The sequence below is a fragment of the Borostomias antarcticus genome (assembly GCF_949987555.1).
Source record: "Borostomias antarcticus genome assembly, chromosome: 33".
Classification (NCBI taxonomy): Eukaryota; Metazoa; Chordata; class Actinopteri; order Stomiiformes; family Stomiidae; genus Borostomias; species Borostomias antarcticus.
The window spans coordinates 5194912-5212497 of record NC_140266.1 but is presented as its reverse complement, the minus strand read 5'-3'; the positions used below and the strand labels follow the sequence as shown (position 1 = coordinate 5212497).

Here is a 17586-nt window from a genome sequence, read left to right as displayed (position 1 = left end):
CCCCCCCCCCCCCCCCAGCTCCACCCAGCTCCCCCGCCCCCCCCCCCCCCCCCTCGCTGACAGCAGAACCCCACCTGGCCGGACTTCTGAGGGGAGACGGACACAAGAGATGCTTCTCTTCTCTAATGACCTGTGGAATGACTGCTGCTGCCCGGTCCGGTTAGGAGGAGGAGGAGGAGGAGGAGGAGGAGGAGGAGGAGGAAGAGGAGGAGGAGGAGGAAGAGGAGGAAGAGGAGGAGGAGGAGGAAGAGTAGGAGGAGGAGGAGGAGGAGGAGGAGGAGGAGGAGGAGGAGGAAGAGGAGGAGGAGGAGGAGGAGGAGGAGGAGGAGGAGCTGCAGGAGAGGAGGAGGAGGAGGAGGAGGAGGAGGAGGAGGAGGAGGAGGAAGAGGAGGAGGAAGAGTAGGAGGAGGAAGAGGAGGAGGAGGAGGAGGAGGAGCTGCAGGAGAGGAGGAGGAGGAGGAGGAGGAGGAGGAGGAGGAGGAGGAGGAGGAGGAGGAAGAGTAGGAGGAGGAAGAGGAGGAGGAGGAGGAGGAGGAGGAGGAGGAGGAGGAGGAGGAGGAGGAAGAGGAGGAGGAGGAGGAGGAGGAGGAGGAAGAGGAGGAGGAGGAGGAGGAGGAGGAGGAGGAGCTGCAGGAGAGGAGGAGGAGGAGGAGGAGGAGGAGGAGGAGGAGGAGGAGGAGGAGGAGGAGGAAGAGGAGGAGGAAGAGTAGGAGGAGGAAGAGGAGGAGGAGGAGGAGGAGGAGGAGGAGGAGCTGCAGGAGAGGAGGAGGAGGAGGAGGAGGAGGAGGAGGAGGAGGAGGAGGAGGAGGAGGAGGAGGAGGCTGCCTCAGACAGGGAGATGCAGGCTGGCATTGTGGGAGGAGGGGAGGGGGGGGGGGTTGAGACTTTAAGACAGGTAGTCTTGGGTCTTGGGGGCCTTTTTACACACACCCGTGACGGGAAACTGGAACTAATTACTGAGAGATATGGGTCTTATCCCAAAATTAGTTGTTTGGGTGATGAAGCAGTGGCGAAGCAGGGAGCAGGGAGCTGTCTGGGGGTCTGATGAGGGAGGAGAGAGAGTCAGCGTGTCTCAGGGGGGTGATGGGGGGGGCGTAGCTGAACATAGGCAGCAGTGAGTTTTGGACAATGAGCCAAGAGGAGTGAAGAGTCTGGAGTCCAGACCCCAGCAATCTTGCCCAGTAACAGTGAACTTTGGCCTAGATGAGAGCAGTGTAAACCTTCCACCCTGCCCAGCAGATTAACACCCCAGTCTCATAACAAACGAACAGCCCTAATCCGTGACCACAACCACAAATCCTACAGGAGAGACGGGTCTTAAAGAGGCTCCGCCCCACCGCCCAGCCCGCTGCTGCCTCGCCTGGACGCCCTCGCAGCCTCTCCTGCTCGCCCACATCTGGAGGACGCGTTACTGCAGCTGTGAGAAGGAGCAGGAGGAGGTCGCAGGTCGCTTCTCAGGCCGCCGCGCCTCCTGCCTGCTCTCTTGTGAGGAGCCACGCTGAAAGTATTCCTACGGCCATGTGGAGAACCCAGCTGGCTGACATCTTCAGAACTGCACTGGAACGGAAGCTAGCCGTCAAGTTCACACAATGCACCAGCATGCAGCCTTCACTGTCTATGCAGGCTTTTATTGATCTGTGTATCTGAGTGCTGGAGCTGATAGAGTAGAGGCAGGGAGGGCCCAGTAGAGGCAGGGGTGGCCCAGTAGAGGCAGGGGTGGCCCAGTAGAGGCAGGGAGGGCCCAGTAGAGGCAGGGAGGGCCCAGTAGAGGCAGGGAGGGCCCCATAGAGGCAAGGAGGGCCCCGTAGAGGCAGGGATGGCCCCGTAGAGGCAGGGAGGGCCCCGTAGAGGCAGGGAGGGCCCAGTAGAGGCAGGGAGGGCCCCGTAGAGGCAGGGAGGGCCCCGTAGAGGCAGGGATGGCCCCGTAGAGGCAGGGAGGGCCCCGTAGAGGCAGGGAGGGCCCCGTAGAGGCAGGGAGGGCCCAGTAGAGGCAGGGAGGGCCCCGTAGGGGCAGGGAGGGACCAGTAGAGGCAGGGAGGGCCCAGTAGAGGCAGGGAGGGACCAGTAGAGGCAGGGAGGGCCCCGTAGAGGCAGGGAGGGCCCAGTAGAGGCAGGGAGGGCCCCGTAGAGGCAGGGAGGGCCCCGTAGAGGCAGGGAGGGCCCCGTAGAGGCAGGGAGGGCCCAGTAGAGGCAGGGAGGGACCAGTAGAGGCAGGGAGGGCCCCGTAGAGGCAGGGAGGGCCCAGTAGAGGCAGGGAGGGCCCCGTAGAGGCAGGGAGGGCCCCGTAGGGGCAGGGAGGGCCCAGTAGAGGCAGGGAGGGCCCCGTAGGGGCAGGGAGGGCCCAGTAGAGGCAGGGAGGGCCCCGTAGAGGCAGGGAGGGCCCAGTAGAGGCAGGGAGGGCCCCGTAGAGGCAGGGGTGGCCCAGTAGAGGCAGGAAGGGCCCCGTAGAGGCAGGGAGGGCCCCGTAGAGGCAGGGAGGGCCCCGTAGAGGCAGGGAGGGCCCCGTAGAGGCAGGGAGAGGGCCCCGTAGAGGCAGGGAGGGCCCCGTAGAGGCAGGGAGGGCCCAGTAGAGGCAGGGATGTCCCCGTAGAGGCAGGGATGTCCCTGACACACAGACCTGCATTGTTCAGCAGAGCTCTGACAGAGACAATGACGAAACCCCACGACTCCTTGGAAAGCGATGACCCCCATTAGTCCACCCCCAATTCTCCCTCCAACTCTTTCACCTAACTGGCAACATTGATGACCGATGGCTATTATTTACTTTGGTTAACCAGAGTCACTTTCTCGGGGTGACCTTCTGTGAAAATTAAGTTTGAGCTGACCTTTAGAGACTTTCAAAGCGTTTCTGAATTAGATTATGAGGAAAACTGCATTAACAAATTATATCCATGACTCAAATACCACAGGTTCTCACATGACATCATTTAGCTGCATTATCTCCCCGTGGAGAAACACTGTCCTTTCAGTTTTAAAACCCTTTTTTCATCTTTAGACTTTTCACATTTGTGTCAGTTGCCACAAATGCACAAAATAGGCAAATGCCTCAGAGGACTCTCTCTGGATATTCAAAGGTAATTGACCCACAAGAAGGCCTGTGTTTTCAAATAGCCTGGAATAAAGGGGGAGGCATCTGTGGACCCTGCTGTCTGACCAGAGAGAGTTTTCCAGGCCTTTCCTATGGTGGCGCTCTGCTCAAGCTCCGCCCTGTTCTGAGTCTGTTTCCTCCTGCAGGACAGAAGTGGGCGGGCCTAGCAGATCGTCACGGTAACTGCTTACACCTGGCCAGTCGGCTGTAAGAACAGCTTCTCCAGGGAGACCTCTCTCCATGCGAACACGTGTGTTGAGGTGTGCAAACCGTGGAGGCATTTGCTTTTGTACATGCCTTATTCATACTACAGTACACACCCATCCCCTCACTCTCCCCTCGGACTACTGAGAGGCACGCATCATTACTAAGTATTCATTAGTTAATAAATATACTTTGTTATACTTGAATAAAGCGTCACTTAATAGTTTGGATTTGGTTGCTACTTTTGCATTTCTTCAAATAGAAAGCTCTGCAAAATCTAGAAGTCACCAAGTAATCATCATTATTTATATTTTCCATATGTATTTTGGTTTAGAGGTGAGTTCTTCCTAAAAACAGATTCATCAAATAAAATTGAAAGGTTCCTCTCTTCAGTTCAAGTTGACCTCATAAGCAGATCTAAAGCATTCTAAAACCATAAAGTATTGCAGTATAATAAGCATGATAAATCTCTCAATACCCCCCTTGAGTACAGCAGCAACCCTTTAGACATAACTCTTAGAGTTCGGGGGTTTCAAGACAGACAAGGGAAGACGTGTGGAAGCAGTTAGCAGGAGGAGCAGTTAGCATGAGGAGCAGTTAGCATGTGGGCAGAGTTTGGGGGGTTCAGGGGGGTGGGAGGAGCAGTTAGCATGCAGGCAGAGTTTGGGGGTTCAGGAGGAGTGGGAGGAGCAGTTAGCATGCAGGCAGAGTTTGGGGGGTTTAGGGGGAGTGGGAGGAGCAGTTAGCATGCAGGCAGAGTTTGGGGGTTCAGGAGGAGTGGGAGGAGCAGTTAGCATGCAGGCAGAGTTTGGGGGGTTCAGGGGGGCGGGAGGGACTCTGGTAAGAGGAGAGGGGTGCCCTGGCCACCCCCTTTTTTTCCTTCTTTTTTTTTCCGACTAGTGTCTGATTGATTAATGTTGTTGTCGGGGCAGAAGGTCCCTGGAGAGGATGAGGGACTCTCTGATATGCAGAAGGTTTTACAAGCGGCGGCAGCATGAAAGCCATGAGAAGAGATCCTGGAAGAACGCCGGGATGAGAAATCCATCAGGAATGCACTTCTTCTCTCTCCCTCCCTCCCTCCCGCTCTCTCTCTCTCTCTCTCTCTCTGTCTCTCTCTCTGTCTGTCTGTCTATCTCACTCTCTCTCTCTGTCACTCTCTCTCTGTCTGTCTGTCTCTCTCTCTCTCTCTCTCTCTCTCTTTCTCTCCCTTCCTCCTGAGCGCTGGAGCAGCTGCTGCTATAACTCTGCTGGGTTAGGGTTAGGGTTCCCTTCTAGAACTCTGCTGGGTTAGGGTTAGGGTTCCCTTCTAGAACTCTGCTGGGTTAGGGTTAGGGTAAGGGTTAGGGTTCTGCTGGGTTAGGGTTAGGGTTCCTTCAGTGTGACTCAACATCACCTGGTTTCGCAGCTTCAGACAGGTGGAGATCTGGGGTGTGAAAATGTGGCGCATCCCTGTCTTAAGGCCTGTTAACAGCTATGATCCAACAAAGGGGACACGTCTGTGTGTGTGTGTGTGTGTATGGGTATTTATCTGTGTGTGTGTGTGTGTGTGTGTGTGTGTGTGTGTGTGTGTGTGTGTGTGTGTGTGTGTGTATGTGTGTGTGTGTTTGTGTGTTTGCATTGTGTTTGTGTGTGCGGGTGTGTGCCCGTGCGTGTGTGTATGGGTATTTATCTTTGTGTGTGTGTGTGTGTGTGTGTATGTATCAAATCAAATCAAACTTTATTTGTGTAGCGCATATCATACACAGAGGCAACACGATGCGCTTTCCAGAGAGCAGTGGGAGGTGTGCAGAGCTCCACCCCTACATATTCCAGAGGGAAGCAAAAAAATACAGTTTCACTCGGGGGCCAGAAAAGTGAGCTATAAAAATTGTTCCCTGACCCCTCTCTACGAGACGATGGATGTGTGTCTCACCTGTACTCTACGAGACGATGGATGTGTGTCTCACCTGTACTCTACGAGACGATGGATGTGTGTCTAACCTGTACTCTACGAGACGATGGATGTGTGTCTCACCTGTACTCTACGAGACGATGGATGTGTGTCTCACCTGTACTCTCTCAATGAGATGATGGATGTGTGTCTCACCTGTACTCTACGAGACGATGGATGTGTGTCTCACCTGTACTCTGGCCTCAGTGAGCTTGGTCCTCTGAGCCAGCTCCTCGCGGGTGTAGATGTCGGGGTAGTGCGTCCTCTCAAACGCCTTCTCCAGCTCCTCCAGCTGCTCGGCCGTGAAGGTGGTCCGACTGCGGCGCTGCTTCCTCTTCAGGGGCAGGTCGGGCTCTGACTCCACGTCTGACCCTTCGTCTGTGCGATTACCTGGGCCAGAGGGGAGGAGGGATGGAGGGAGGGAGGGATGGAGGAAGGGAGGGAGGGATGGAGGAAGGGAGGGAGGAATGGAAAGAGGGAGGGATGGAGGGAGGGAGGGAGGGAGGGAGGGAGGGAGGGAGGGAGGGAGGGAGGGAGGGAGGGAGGGAGGGAGGGAGGGAGGGAGGGAGGGAGGGAGGGATGGACGGAGGGAGGGAGGGAGGGATGGAGAGAGGAAGGGAGGGAGGGATGGAGAGAGGAAAGGAGGGAGGGAGGGAGGGAGGGAGGGAGGGAGGGAGGGAGGGAGGGAGGGAAGACACCGGCCGGAGGAAGTCAATATAGGAAAGGAAAATTACAATAATGAACACTTTTTTTTGTAATTGTTCAGAATATTCCTTCTAAATGTAGATACAAGCATTACAGGGAATGAATTGATAAAGACTAGACTTGGATACTGATCCTCAGTTGACTGTGTCAATAAAGCTTTGCTAATTTCATAACTGCCTATCTGAACAGGCACTGTATTTCAAGTGAAGGTTGGAGATGGTCAAATACAAGCAGATATTAAACCATGTTCCTTTTTTTTGGAGCCCCAACCCCCACTTAATTTGCTATGGTGTTAACGTGAGCGTCATGTGAGGGGGAGGGTTCAGATTCAAAGAGGATTCAAATGACAACCCCCCCCCGTCTCCAAGCACAACAGAGCTAATATTATCTCACGCTGTGGATATTTAGACAGTACATAAGAGGCCTGATACACAATCCTGGGGCCCCCGAGGGTCCGGGGGCCGAGCAGAGGGCCGCTCGAGGCGGGTGAGGGGGGGTACGGGGAGCGGGTGAGGGGGGGTACGGGGAGCGGGGGCAGGGCTTGGTGGGTAGAGGGGTTAATCTACCCCGGCCACCTTGCTTCTGCTCACCCCAGCATTCTCCCAGCGTGGCCCAGGGCTCAGAAACAGACACACACAGCAGCAATATCACAACCCCACCATTTGCTCCCATGTGTTCCATGTACTGTCATTAAATGAATTACGACAAATCTTGCGTTACTTTTAGGGCATTCAACTAAGCTGCATTTCTGCTTGAGGAAGAGAGATACCCACACAAAGCCACACAATCCAGGCCGACAGCGAGTTTGAATTACCACAGCACATTAACATCATAACTGAATTTAGAAAATTGCATCATTTTCACCTCCTCTGCATCTCTATTCAAAGCTTTACATTTCATGTCATAAAATACATATTTTCATAATTTCCTCATTGAGACATTGAGAAGGCAGAGAGACAAGCCAGTGTTGCTCCAGGCCCAGATGGATTGCATCATGCACAGTCCAGAGAAGGAGGGATGAAAGGAAAAACAGAGAGAGAGAAAGAGAGAGAGAGAGAGAGAGAGAGAGAGAGAGGGAGTTCCAAACAGAGACCCATTCTACCTAGAATGAACTTGAATTAGAATGACCCACTACCGTGGTCACCTACTCCAGCCCAGCCCTACACTAGTCCTACACCAGCCCTACACCAGCCCTACCCCAGCCCAGCCCTACACCAGGCCTACACCAGCCCTACACCAGCCCTACACCAGCCCTACACCAGCCCTACCCCAGCCCAGCCCTACACCAGCCCAGCCCTACACCAGCCCTACACCAGCCCAGCCCTACACCAGCCCAGCCCTACACCAGCCCTACACCAGCCCAGCCCTACACCAGCCCAGCCCTACACCAGCCCTACACCAGCCCTACCCCAGCCCAGCCCTACACCAGCCCAGCCCTACACCAGCCCTACACCAGCCCTACGCCAGCCCAGCCCTACACCAGCCCAGCCCTACACCAGCCCTACACCAGCCCAGCCCTACACCAGCCCTACGCCAGCCCAGCCCTACACCAGCCCTACACCAGCCCTACACCAGCCCAGCCCTACACCAGCCCTACACCAGCCCAGCCCTACACCAGCCCAGCCCTACACCAGCCCTACACCAGCCCTACACCAGCCCAGCCCTACACCAGCCCTACACCAGCCCTACACCAGCCCTACACCAGCCCAGCCCTACACCAGCCCTACACCAGCCCTACTCCAGCCCAGCCCTACACCAGCCCAGCCCTACACCAGCCCTACTCCAGCCCTACTCCAGCCCTACACCAGCCCAGCCCTACACCAGCCCTACACCAGCCCTACACCAGCCCAGCCCTACACCAGCCCTACACCAGCCCTACACCAGCCCTACTCCAGCCCTACACCAGCCCTACACCAGCCCTACACCAGCCCAGCCCTACACCAGCCCAGCCCTACACCAGCCCTACACCAGCCCTACTCCAGCCCTACACCAGCCCAGCCCTACACCAGCCCTACACCAGCCCTACACCAGCCCTACTCCAGCCCTACACCAGCCCAGCCCTACACCAGCCCTACACCAGCCCTACACCAGCCCAGCCCTACACCAGCCCAGCCCTACACCAGCCCGCCCTGCCAAAGGCAGTTCAGAAGACCTGCTGCTAAGCTAAACTCAGCTCTGACAAAGCCCTGAATTTTACCAACACACAAAATGGACAAAAGCAGGCAAAACACCCTCCAAAATATCAACAGTGTGGAATAAAAGAGCAACCCAACTGGCTCAGACTCAAGGCCGGCTCTGGAGTTTAATTAAACAAGGAATTAGGGGATTATATGGAGACTATCATTACAGGCCTCTATGAGTCTTCTGCTGCCGTGTTTTTAGTCGTCCCTGAGCTCACGCCTGGCGATTCTCTGCGGATCACAGGACATGACGCCGCATTCATTAAATCAATTCTTCCATCTCCCTCCTCCTTTTTAATACAGATTGATTCTGAAGCACAGGCAGCGCTGCGCAGGCCAGGGCCGAGCAGAACGGCCGTGAGCATCACGCTTGAACATGAACAAACCCCACACAGGCCTTTGTTGGTTTTCCTGAGGTGCAGACAGCGATGTGGCCTGGTAACTCGCCATGACAACCCTTCAGACCGGCCCAGCATCTCCACACTCACCTCTGTGTCCTACGGAGGGTCAAGATGGTGGGGGGGCCGACTGACTTGGGTTTCATTATTTTCCTTTGTTTACAATATAAAACAGTTGTGTTTGCATGGCTTACCTCAGCTGGCATCCATCCGCAGTCACAAAGCTACATCACAACAGTGTGAGTAAACCAATTACTACTGTAGCACACTCACTAGCACACTCACTAGCACACTCACTAGCACACTCACTAGCACACTCACTAGCACACTCACTAGCACACTCACTAGCACACTCACTAGCACACTCACTAGCACACTCACTAGCACACTCTAGGTAGAAGGTTGACATCCTGCCTAGTGATGAGCATGGATAGTATCACAGACATTGGTGCAAACACATCTACTGAAGAGGCAAAACCTCTCCCTTGACCACGTCTTGTGATAGGGTTAGGGTTAGGCCTAACCCTAACCCTAACCCTTGTGATAGGGGTGCCAAGGTTCATGGAGAGAACCAGTGTCCACTGTGTCCACCCTGGCTAGCAGGGGTTGTGACAGAAACAGGATGCAGTAGAAACACCTGGTTCCTCTGCTTGTGCACGGCCAGGCAGAGCTGGTGTGGACGTCTGGGTAACTTGTTGTGACTGCATGGCTGAGCAGCCTTCTGTCCATGCATGACACTTCACCAGACAACACGCTAACCCTAACCCTAACGCTCTCTACATACAGCAGCTGGTCCCAAAATATGTTCTGACACCAGGTAGATTACACAGAAGCACAAAAACCCTTTTTCTTTCTAAATGTTGTGCATATCTGTCCATGGAAGAACAAACACTTTCACAGTCAACAGCTTTTTAATTTGAATAAGGTGTTTCTCTCCTCTGGAGGGGATGATGCTAACGACCTGGAATAAACCAACACGCCCTGCGGGAAACTGAGGCCAGTTCTCTGACAGCTCTCCTAACCCTAACCCGTTCTGAAACAATGAGCCACTTCCTGATTAGGCCTTTGTATAAAACCGGCATTTGTGTGTAATTTCATTTGCAGGTTCCGGGGATATTGATAAAGCATTCCAGCCAGTCAATTAAAGGCTCGTTAGACACCATCCACTGGGCATGATTACCGTCTAATTCCCCTCCAGGCCCCTTCAACGACCTGCTCAATATTGACTTAAACAAAAGGCCAGTTTGAACTGCAGTGAGTCTAGATCGTTCATATGAAGATATAGGCAGAAAACAAGGACACAAAGAGCCCAAATATGTTTTAACTAAAAATAACAAATTGTTTTTACCAACAGACTAACTGAATCTCATTAGTGATGGATGGGATCATGTTCTTTCTCTATTAGGAACACTTTGAAGCTGACTCTGTGAATCAGAACCAGACTGTAGCCAATGTAAAAAATGCTAATGATATCTAGACGAACCATTAGAATTGGTTCAACAGCATCATGATATCAGAGACTGAATATCCCCCTGAATGGGCTCTTTACTAGACTAGAGCGGTGAGGAGTGAGAGGCAGCGTCTAGCAGGGTTAGGGTCTAGCAGGGCCTGTCCCAAAATAAGAGCAGCCAGAGGCCGGCCTCTTTGCTGATGCTCCTGACCCCTGTCTGCTCAGACTGGAGCTGAGGCAGATGGGATACTCATCACCCCCCCCCCCCCCAGTGTACCCCATCCACGGACCCCCTCCTCAGGAGCCCCTGACTCCTACCCTGGGAGGGAGACGCTGAGGTAATATGGCCTAATGGACTCCTCTCTCCCAGGCTGAGCTGGTAAATAAAGACACGGATCCTGCGGTCTACAAGGGCTCACAAGCCCCTCAATATCTAACCCTAACCCTAACCCTAACCCACAAGCCCCTCAATATCTAACCCTAACCCTAACCCACAAGCCCCTCAATATCTAACCCTAACCCTAACCCTAACCCACAAGCCCCTCAATATCTAACCCTAACCCTAACCCACAAGCCCCTCAATATCTAACCCTAACCCTAACCCACAAGCCCCTCAATATCTAACCCTAACCCTAATCCTAACCCACAAGCCCCTCAATGTCTGTCATCTGTCTGTTACTGTAGGAGCCAGTCTAGAATACAACTAGAAGACGATCACTCCCAGAAAAAACAGCCAGGCCAAGCCAAGTTAAAAACAACAACAAAAAACAGGAGACCTGTGATTGAGCAGATGGATAGACCCCCCGTGTGTGAAACTGTGTGAGGTATTTCAGGATAACAAGTGATAAAGAAGATGGATGACATCTCCCAGATTACAGAGTCAGTATTAGCACCAGCACAGGGGTGCTGTATAACATCCAGTACATCCAGTATAATGTTGGTTCTTACGCCATAACCAATGGCCTCAATATCAGCCGTACCTTTGCAAACTACCCTAGACAGAGGAGACAAAAACAGCCTGGGCTTTGGCAGTGGCAGCATTAGCTCATAATGCCTCATTTTGAAAAGCATATTAGTTCCAGCATAATTACAATCAGGCCTCACGCTCCGTTTCGCAGGCATTCACAGGGCCAGCCTCAGAGCACCCAATCCACCAGCTGACGCTGACTGACAGCAGATTTCGTTAAACGGTGTATTTCCCCCATCTCCTTTCCCAGAGGACAAAAATAACCCCACGTCTTTTCTCTCTATTTGTGTTTACTTGTTTATTTTGTACATGCCTTTTGTCGTAGTTGATGTCGCAATTATAGTTTTTGTCAGTCACAGGGAGGGGGTGAATATCAAAAGCCGTAATTATGCAAACAGAGCCGTCGATAAGAGGAAGACTGGAGGAGATGAGGATCTGCTATCTCTGACATCCATCTGTCTCTGCGCTGTCTCTGCCGCTCCGGGCCTGAATAAACACTGAGGACTGCCTGCGACTCAACCTCCAACACTGGGGAGGAGGGAGGTTTTTCGGGGGTGGGGATCGTACACCAACATCAAATAGCTGACAACTTAAAATTAGCATTTTTGGTGGCGGTGGAGCGATTCTCCTCAACACTCTTCCTTGCCTGTATATAATAATAATAATAATAATAATAATAGTACTACTACCACCACTACTACTAATAACAACAAGAACAACAAGAACAACAATAAGAACAATAACAACAAAAATAATAATAATAATAATAATTCGTTTTATTTATAAAGCACTTTTCACAGTGTGACAATCTATATCTACAGGGGTTTTGCGAAGTTTAAGGCAGCCATGAAAGATGATTAAAGGATAGGGCTATTCAGAACTATAAACTACTGAGATTATCTTTCTATCCGACTTAAAATATTTGATGCTTGTATTCATTCACAGAGACACTATAGGATGTCTATGTTGAATACCTCTTTTAGTGCATGTTATGAATTATCTCTTCATGAGAAAACTAAACAGACCTCTGAAGTGTGCAGTACCCCGCCCGAACATGTTAGTGTAGTGAAGGTGGTTTGGCGCCCTGCACTCATGATGACGCACAGCCCCTGAACCAATGAGGTCTCCCAGACCGCCATGTTGTCCTCTGGCCCAGACCACCATGTTGTCCTCTGGCCCAGACCACCATGTTGTCCTCTGGCCCAGACCACCATGTTGTCCTCTGGCCCAGACCACCATGTTGTCCTCTTAGTGGTGTGAATGTCTCTCTCATTCAGCTTTACAGGGGGCTACTGTCAATTCACTCAGGTGAATTGAAGTAAAGAGATGACTGGTGGAAAAACAGCTAGTTCACAACTTAAATATAGAAATATGAACTAGTCTCATATCAAAGTATAAAATTAAACGTGGTAATTTTTCCAGTTTCCCTTCAACTGCCCTGTCTCATTGCCACTGTCAAAGTTAGGCAGTTGTCCCTCCTGTCAGCATTCCACAGGAAAACGTCTAATACTTCTTCTTTTGTCTGATCTAAGATGGACTCACGTTCTTTGGAGAGGAAGAAAAGAAGAGAAAAGGCAAGGGAAGAAGAGAGAAGAAGAAAGATGGGAGGCTCAATAATCTTTGGCTCTCACAACAAACAATTAGCCCCCTTTTCTTTCTTTGAGGTCGCAAAAAAAATGTTGGGGGTGAGGGTGGAGGGATGAGGGGGGATGAGGGGGTTCGAGAGAAAGGAGAGAAGAGAAGAGAGAGAGCAGAGAGAGAGCGACGTGGCGAAGTCGATGCTCTTTTATGGCTCTTGTCATATGGATGAAGGCGCGGCGCGTCCATGAGAGCGCTCGCTCACCTTCAACAACGGGGCGTCCGCTGGGCCTCCGGGTCCTTTCAGCCCGCAGAGACGGGCTCCTCAGGGGGCCATTAGGGCCTGAATAGAGGCCTGACAGCCCTGTGCAGCTCCGTGGGGCATCCATAAACGCTGACATATTGACTCCCCATGCCTCTGCTCTTACCCTGAGTGTGAAAGCGTGAAGGGCTTGAAGAGTGGGTTTCTGATTTTTTCTATTCCTCTACTGGTTAAACCTGAGGTATGATTACAGAGGCTGTCTTTGTTACATGCTTATATTTATGCAATATATCTATAAATCCACATGTAAGCCTTTATGTATGTCTCTGGCACAATTATCTCGAGAACCGGACACTGTATGGAGTTAATGTTCAGCCGGTGTATTGTTCAGGACCCAAAGAAGGGCAGTGTGGACTGTGAAGTTGTTTGGATCAGCGGTTCTCGAGAAAGCTGGAAAAAACCTGCCCATTTCAGCCCGTTCCGAACATGGGCATCAGGACCCAGACCGGTTCTCGAGAAAGCTGCTTTAGCTAACAGTAGCTAAGCTAGCTATCGCTGATTAAAATGTATTTATATGTGTGTTTGGTATATTGTGGCAAACTAACAAACATGATATAGATATTATATTAACTTGATATGGATGCATATTTTCATGAATAGGTTCACAATGTGATTGTAAATATACAAATAGTGAATTGTGCCTATGCTAATGGTGCGTTCCATTTTAACTGAGAAGTCAGAATTTCTGACTCAGAAGGTCAGAGGAACCTAATCAACCCTGCCCTCAAAATCACGATGGCTGCTCCACCCATCAACATAAGTGAAAGCTGTAATAATATAGCCTACTGTTTATTAGCACTTCTGTGTTATTTGTGTCTCTTTAAATCAGTTGTACACACAGTACTGTCCAACTTCTTCATGTTGCTAAGGTGTTTGGGCAAAATACCGCATACTGCATTGATATCAACTGCTATTGCTAACGATGGCTAACTTGGCTATAACTTGTTTTCCGACTTTTCCGTACTGGAATGTGGTCAACTTGGGTGTGACGTCATTCGCAGCCCCGGTAAATGGGACGCAAACATAATGTGACCACTGCTACATAACTCGCAGTGCATACTGGGAACTGGAGTCTTAGCTAATGGTAGGTAAGCAGATAATCTAACTAGCACAGATTACAAAAACAGTGTTTATAAGTTTATAATTGTATTTGCTATATTTTGGGGAAACCTGGGTAGAGGACATGATATAGATATATTATCTTGGTATGCATTTTCTTGAATAAGAATGTGATTGTAAGTATACAAATAGCAAATTGAGCCTATGCTAAGCTAATGAGGCTAACCAGCTGTCAGTGAGGGATGCCATACAATGTGACTAATGCTGCATAACTCACAATGCATACTGGGAACTGGAGTCCAAATGTCAGAATAGCCTATGTTTTATTACAAAGGAATGTGGTAGTCGGTGAATTGACTTGGGAAAAATATGTTTATTCGTTCAAAAGACTTATTGTTTCAGGTAGCCTACTGTATAAGTAAATTCATTTTATTTAGTGCATTTAAGAAATATGTAATAATACATAGCTATAGCCTTCATGAGGAATTTGGTATGAATTATACTTTTTACGGCATTGGCTCGGGCACTGCACTAGTTTAAGCAGTTGCCCTTTTCATGTTATGAGATAGTTTACACAAAACAAGAAGACTAGATGATGTACTAACTAGGTGAGTATTGTTATGTCAATGTATATCAACACTATATCAACACTCCACTCTATTAACTGACCCTGCGTTCTTCCCTCTCATGCCCTGGGCCAAGCTGTGCACCACCTGGTCTTCTCTGTCAAATCCAATGCCACTTCCTGGGGATGGAATCTCTACTAATTGAGGTCACACTAAAAGTAATAAAACCAAACAGGGTTTCTGCCAAGTTGGGACCACAGCCAGACTCCCAAGCCCCTCAACAAAGGCTCATTCAAAAACCTGTAGAGGAAATCAAACAGCCCGGTCTCCGGACTGAGCAGAGGTCTCCCTGAGGAGGAGCGCTTCATTCGCTCCACAAAGCCAGGCGGAGATTACTGAGCACAGTATAGGAATGCACATCGGACTGTTTCTTCAAGCCCCAGGGAAGCTTCCTCATTTTCAGGGCAATTACAAAGGCAGTGGGTTCTGTGTGAAGTGCGTCTGACACAGGAGGAGGTCTGAGAGAATAGCTATGGAGTCTGGGATGTCACTGTCAAGGTCAAAATCATTATTAAGGGACCAGCTCTTATGAAATACGACAGCAATCCAAGATAAAAAGGTATAAACATAAAATAAACATGATAAACAGACATAAAGTAAATCTACAAATGAACTGTATTTCTCAGCATGGCCACCTACTTGTGGCCAGTATCTCCTTATATCATTCTAATAGATGTAGACTGTATACTACCACTGTGCAGTCCTGATCAGCCTAGAACAACATGATGGCCCCAAAGGGACTGACCCCAGAGCTAATGATGCCTGGAATATAGCCCAGCTGGGACCAGAGACCTGGCACCTCCCAGGGATAACCAGACAGGCGAAACAAACACACACCATCTCCTTGGGGAGTTTCTGTCTGAATCACTGATACTCAATAGTACTGCCATTACTGATACTCAATAGTACTTTGGTGACATTCTCAACGGTTATATTTGCAAATCAATAAACAATGAGAGATCATAGACAGACAACTCTGAAGGTTTAGATCATAGACAGACTACTCTGAAGGTTTAGATCATAGACAGACTACTCTGAAGGTTTAGATCATAGACAGACTAACCCTAACCCAGACTACTCTGAAGGTTCAGATCATAGACGGCAGGTGCAGACGACTCGGAAGTGGGTTTTTTTTCCATTTCAGGAAGTTAACATTGAATTTTCTTTCATTACCACTTCAAGGTGCATCATCATGGTGTCAATGGAATTAAAAGTGATAACACCAAGCCTCCCTTTTTCATTTTGATATTTTTAGTGGCATTTGGTGGTTCAAAGTCAATGAAACTGTATTTGTGTTTCAAAATAGTAGCTCCAGCTATTCAATACTTCCTGTTTGGAGGGTTTGAGGGGGGCATCCGTGAGTCGATGCTTCCTGTTCCATAATTGAGGCTTTACAATACAACAACAGAGAGGCAAAGCTTTTTGAAACGAGAGTACATATTCTCCAAGGAGAGAATGGTGGAGGATGCAGAAATAAGCCCATTAGAGGTTCAGTTGTTATTTAGCAGGCCAGCGAGGCTGCTCCAGCCCACTGCTGTGACTCCAGCCTTCACACTTTCACTTGGTGGGGGAATAAAACACAGTTCTGATTTGCAACCCTTTCTCGTATATTGTCTTTGTGTATGTTTAAAGAAATGTAAAAAATAATCCACACACAATTAAAACAAATGAAGATTGCAGAGGCGCGTTAGATCAAGAGCATAAAATGTGAAATGTTCTGGCCTTAAGAAGCATAGGTTAATGGCCATTATAAACTAGCCGACCATGGTCACTGTCTCTCATTCATCACAGGGAGAGAGCCAGGCATACTGTGCTAAACGTAATTACTGTTGCACATTATGTGGGCTATTCCTGCATTGTAATAAAATTAGCCAGAAATGCTTGTTGTCTTTTCTAATGCAGCGCCTTGGTAACCAGTGGATTGGCATGATGGGACACGCTGTCCCCATCTACCTCCTGTCTGCGCTTCACAACCCTGGCAGGCAAATTGGAAGAAACAAAGTTTTTAAATAAATTCTGAGGAATTGACCTGCTCACCCGGACAATTACCATGGGTCCAATGAATAAAGTAAGGACCGCTGTACTGCATCCATTCATATCCACATCTTTGTGCACTGAATATGACTGTCAGAATAGCAATGGCTTAATCGCCAAGAATAGATCTATTTATGCCAATGTTTCCACGTATTATACTGCCCGTCTTAATATTTAGTTGGGATTGTAGGAGAAAGCCATCTCAATTGTGACTGTTTATCCTGCAGGTTTTCCTCAGCAGTGAGAAAGAGTACAGCCTGCAAATAGACCACAGTGATTTTGAGAAACAAAGTCCTCCCCAAACAAGGCTCCATAGGACAAATGACAAAAAGAGAAAATTAAAAAGCATATATTCCAATGATTCTAGAGCTACAGACATATTAACTATATGGCAACAAAGCTTGAATAAAATTATATATATATTACTGTGAATTCCAATAAAGTCAGTATAGTGAAGCAGTCAGAACAGTCTGAGATGCTTTGTAATTTGGGAGAACTTATAGACATTCAAATGTAGTGTTGTGGGCAACACTCTCTCATCAAGGTCTATAGCTTCATCTTGAGCTGTTAGTTTTACTGGCGAAGCTCTGTGATGCTTCCATATATAATAGTCCTCAGCGCTCTTCTGGTGCCGGGGCTGATCCACTAGAAACAGTCCAGAGACAGGTGCTCTGTCTGACGGGATCATAAATACATAATGGTGTACTGTCATTCATCTGCTGGAAGCTTTAATTCGCCTGAAATCAAAGATGACATTGCATGCTAAGGCTTGGCTCATGATCTGTAGGGCCCTGCAATAGACATGCTATAAAAACAGACACAGACAAATTACAATGACCGTTTACAGATTCACATGCCATTTGTGTAATGAAATGCAGATGGCATGCTTTGGTAGCAGAGGTGGTTTGGGAACCACCCACTCATAGCCCAGTCTGAGAGTAGTAGGTGCACACATTACCCTAAGACCATAAAGATGCTCTTTTGGTCTAATGTTAGACGCTAGTGTCTTCCCTTGCCTTTGGAAGGAGATGGGAGGGAGCAGAGG

At 49.6% G+C, this 17586-nt stretch overlaps 1 protein-coding gene across 1 annotated transcript in view; it reads right to left on the bottom strand.

The window, feature by feature from the left end:
* The window catches only part of pax7a (paired box 7a), a gene marked incomplete at both ends in the record, with an annotated part of 30707 nt that overhangs the window by 1346 nt on the left and 11775 nt on the right, over nt 1-17586 (bottom strand). Inside the window, 2 exons of the mRNA XM_084460763.1 lie at nt 62-86; nt 5413-5612. Of these exons, the coding sequence (XP_084316889.1) occupies nt 62-86; nt 5413-5612 (225 nt within the window). The remainder of the gene's footprint in view (nt 1-61; nt 87-5412; nt 5613-17586) is intronic.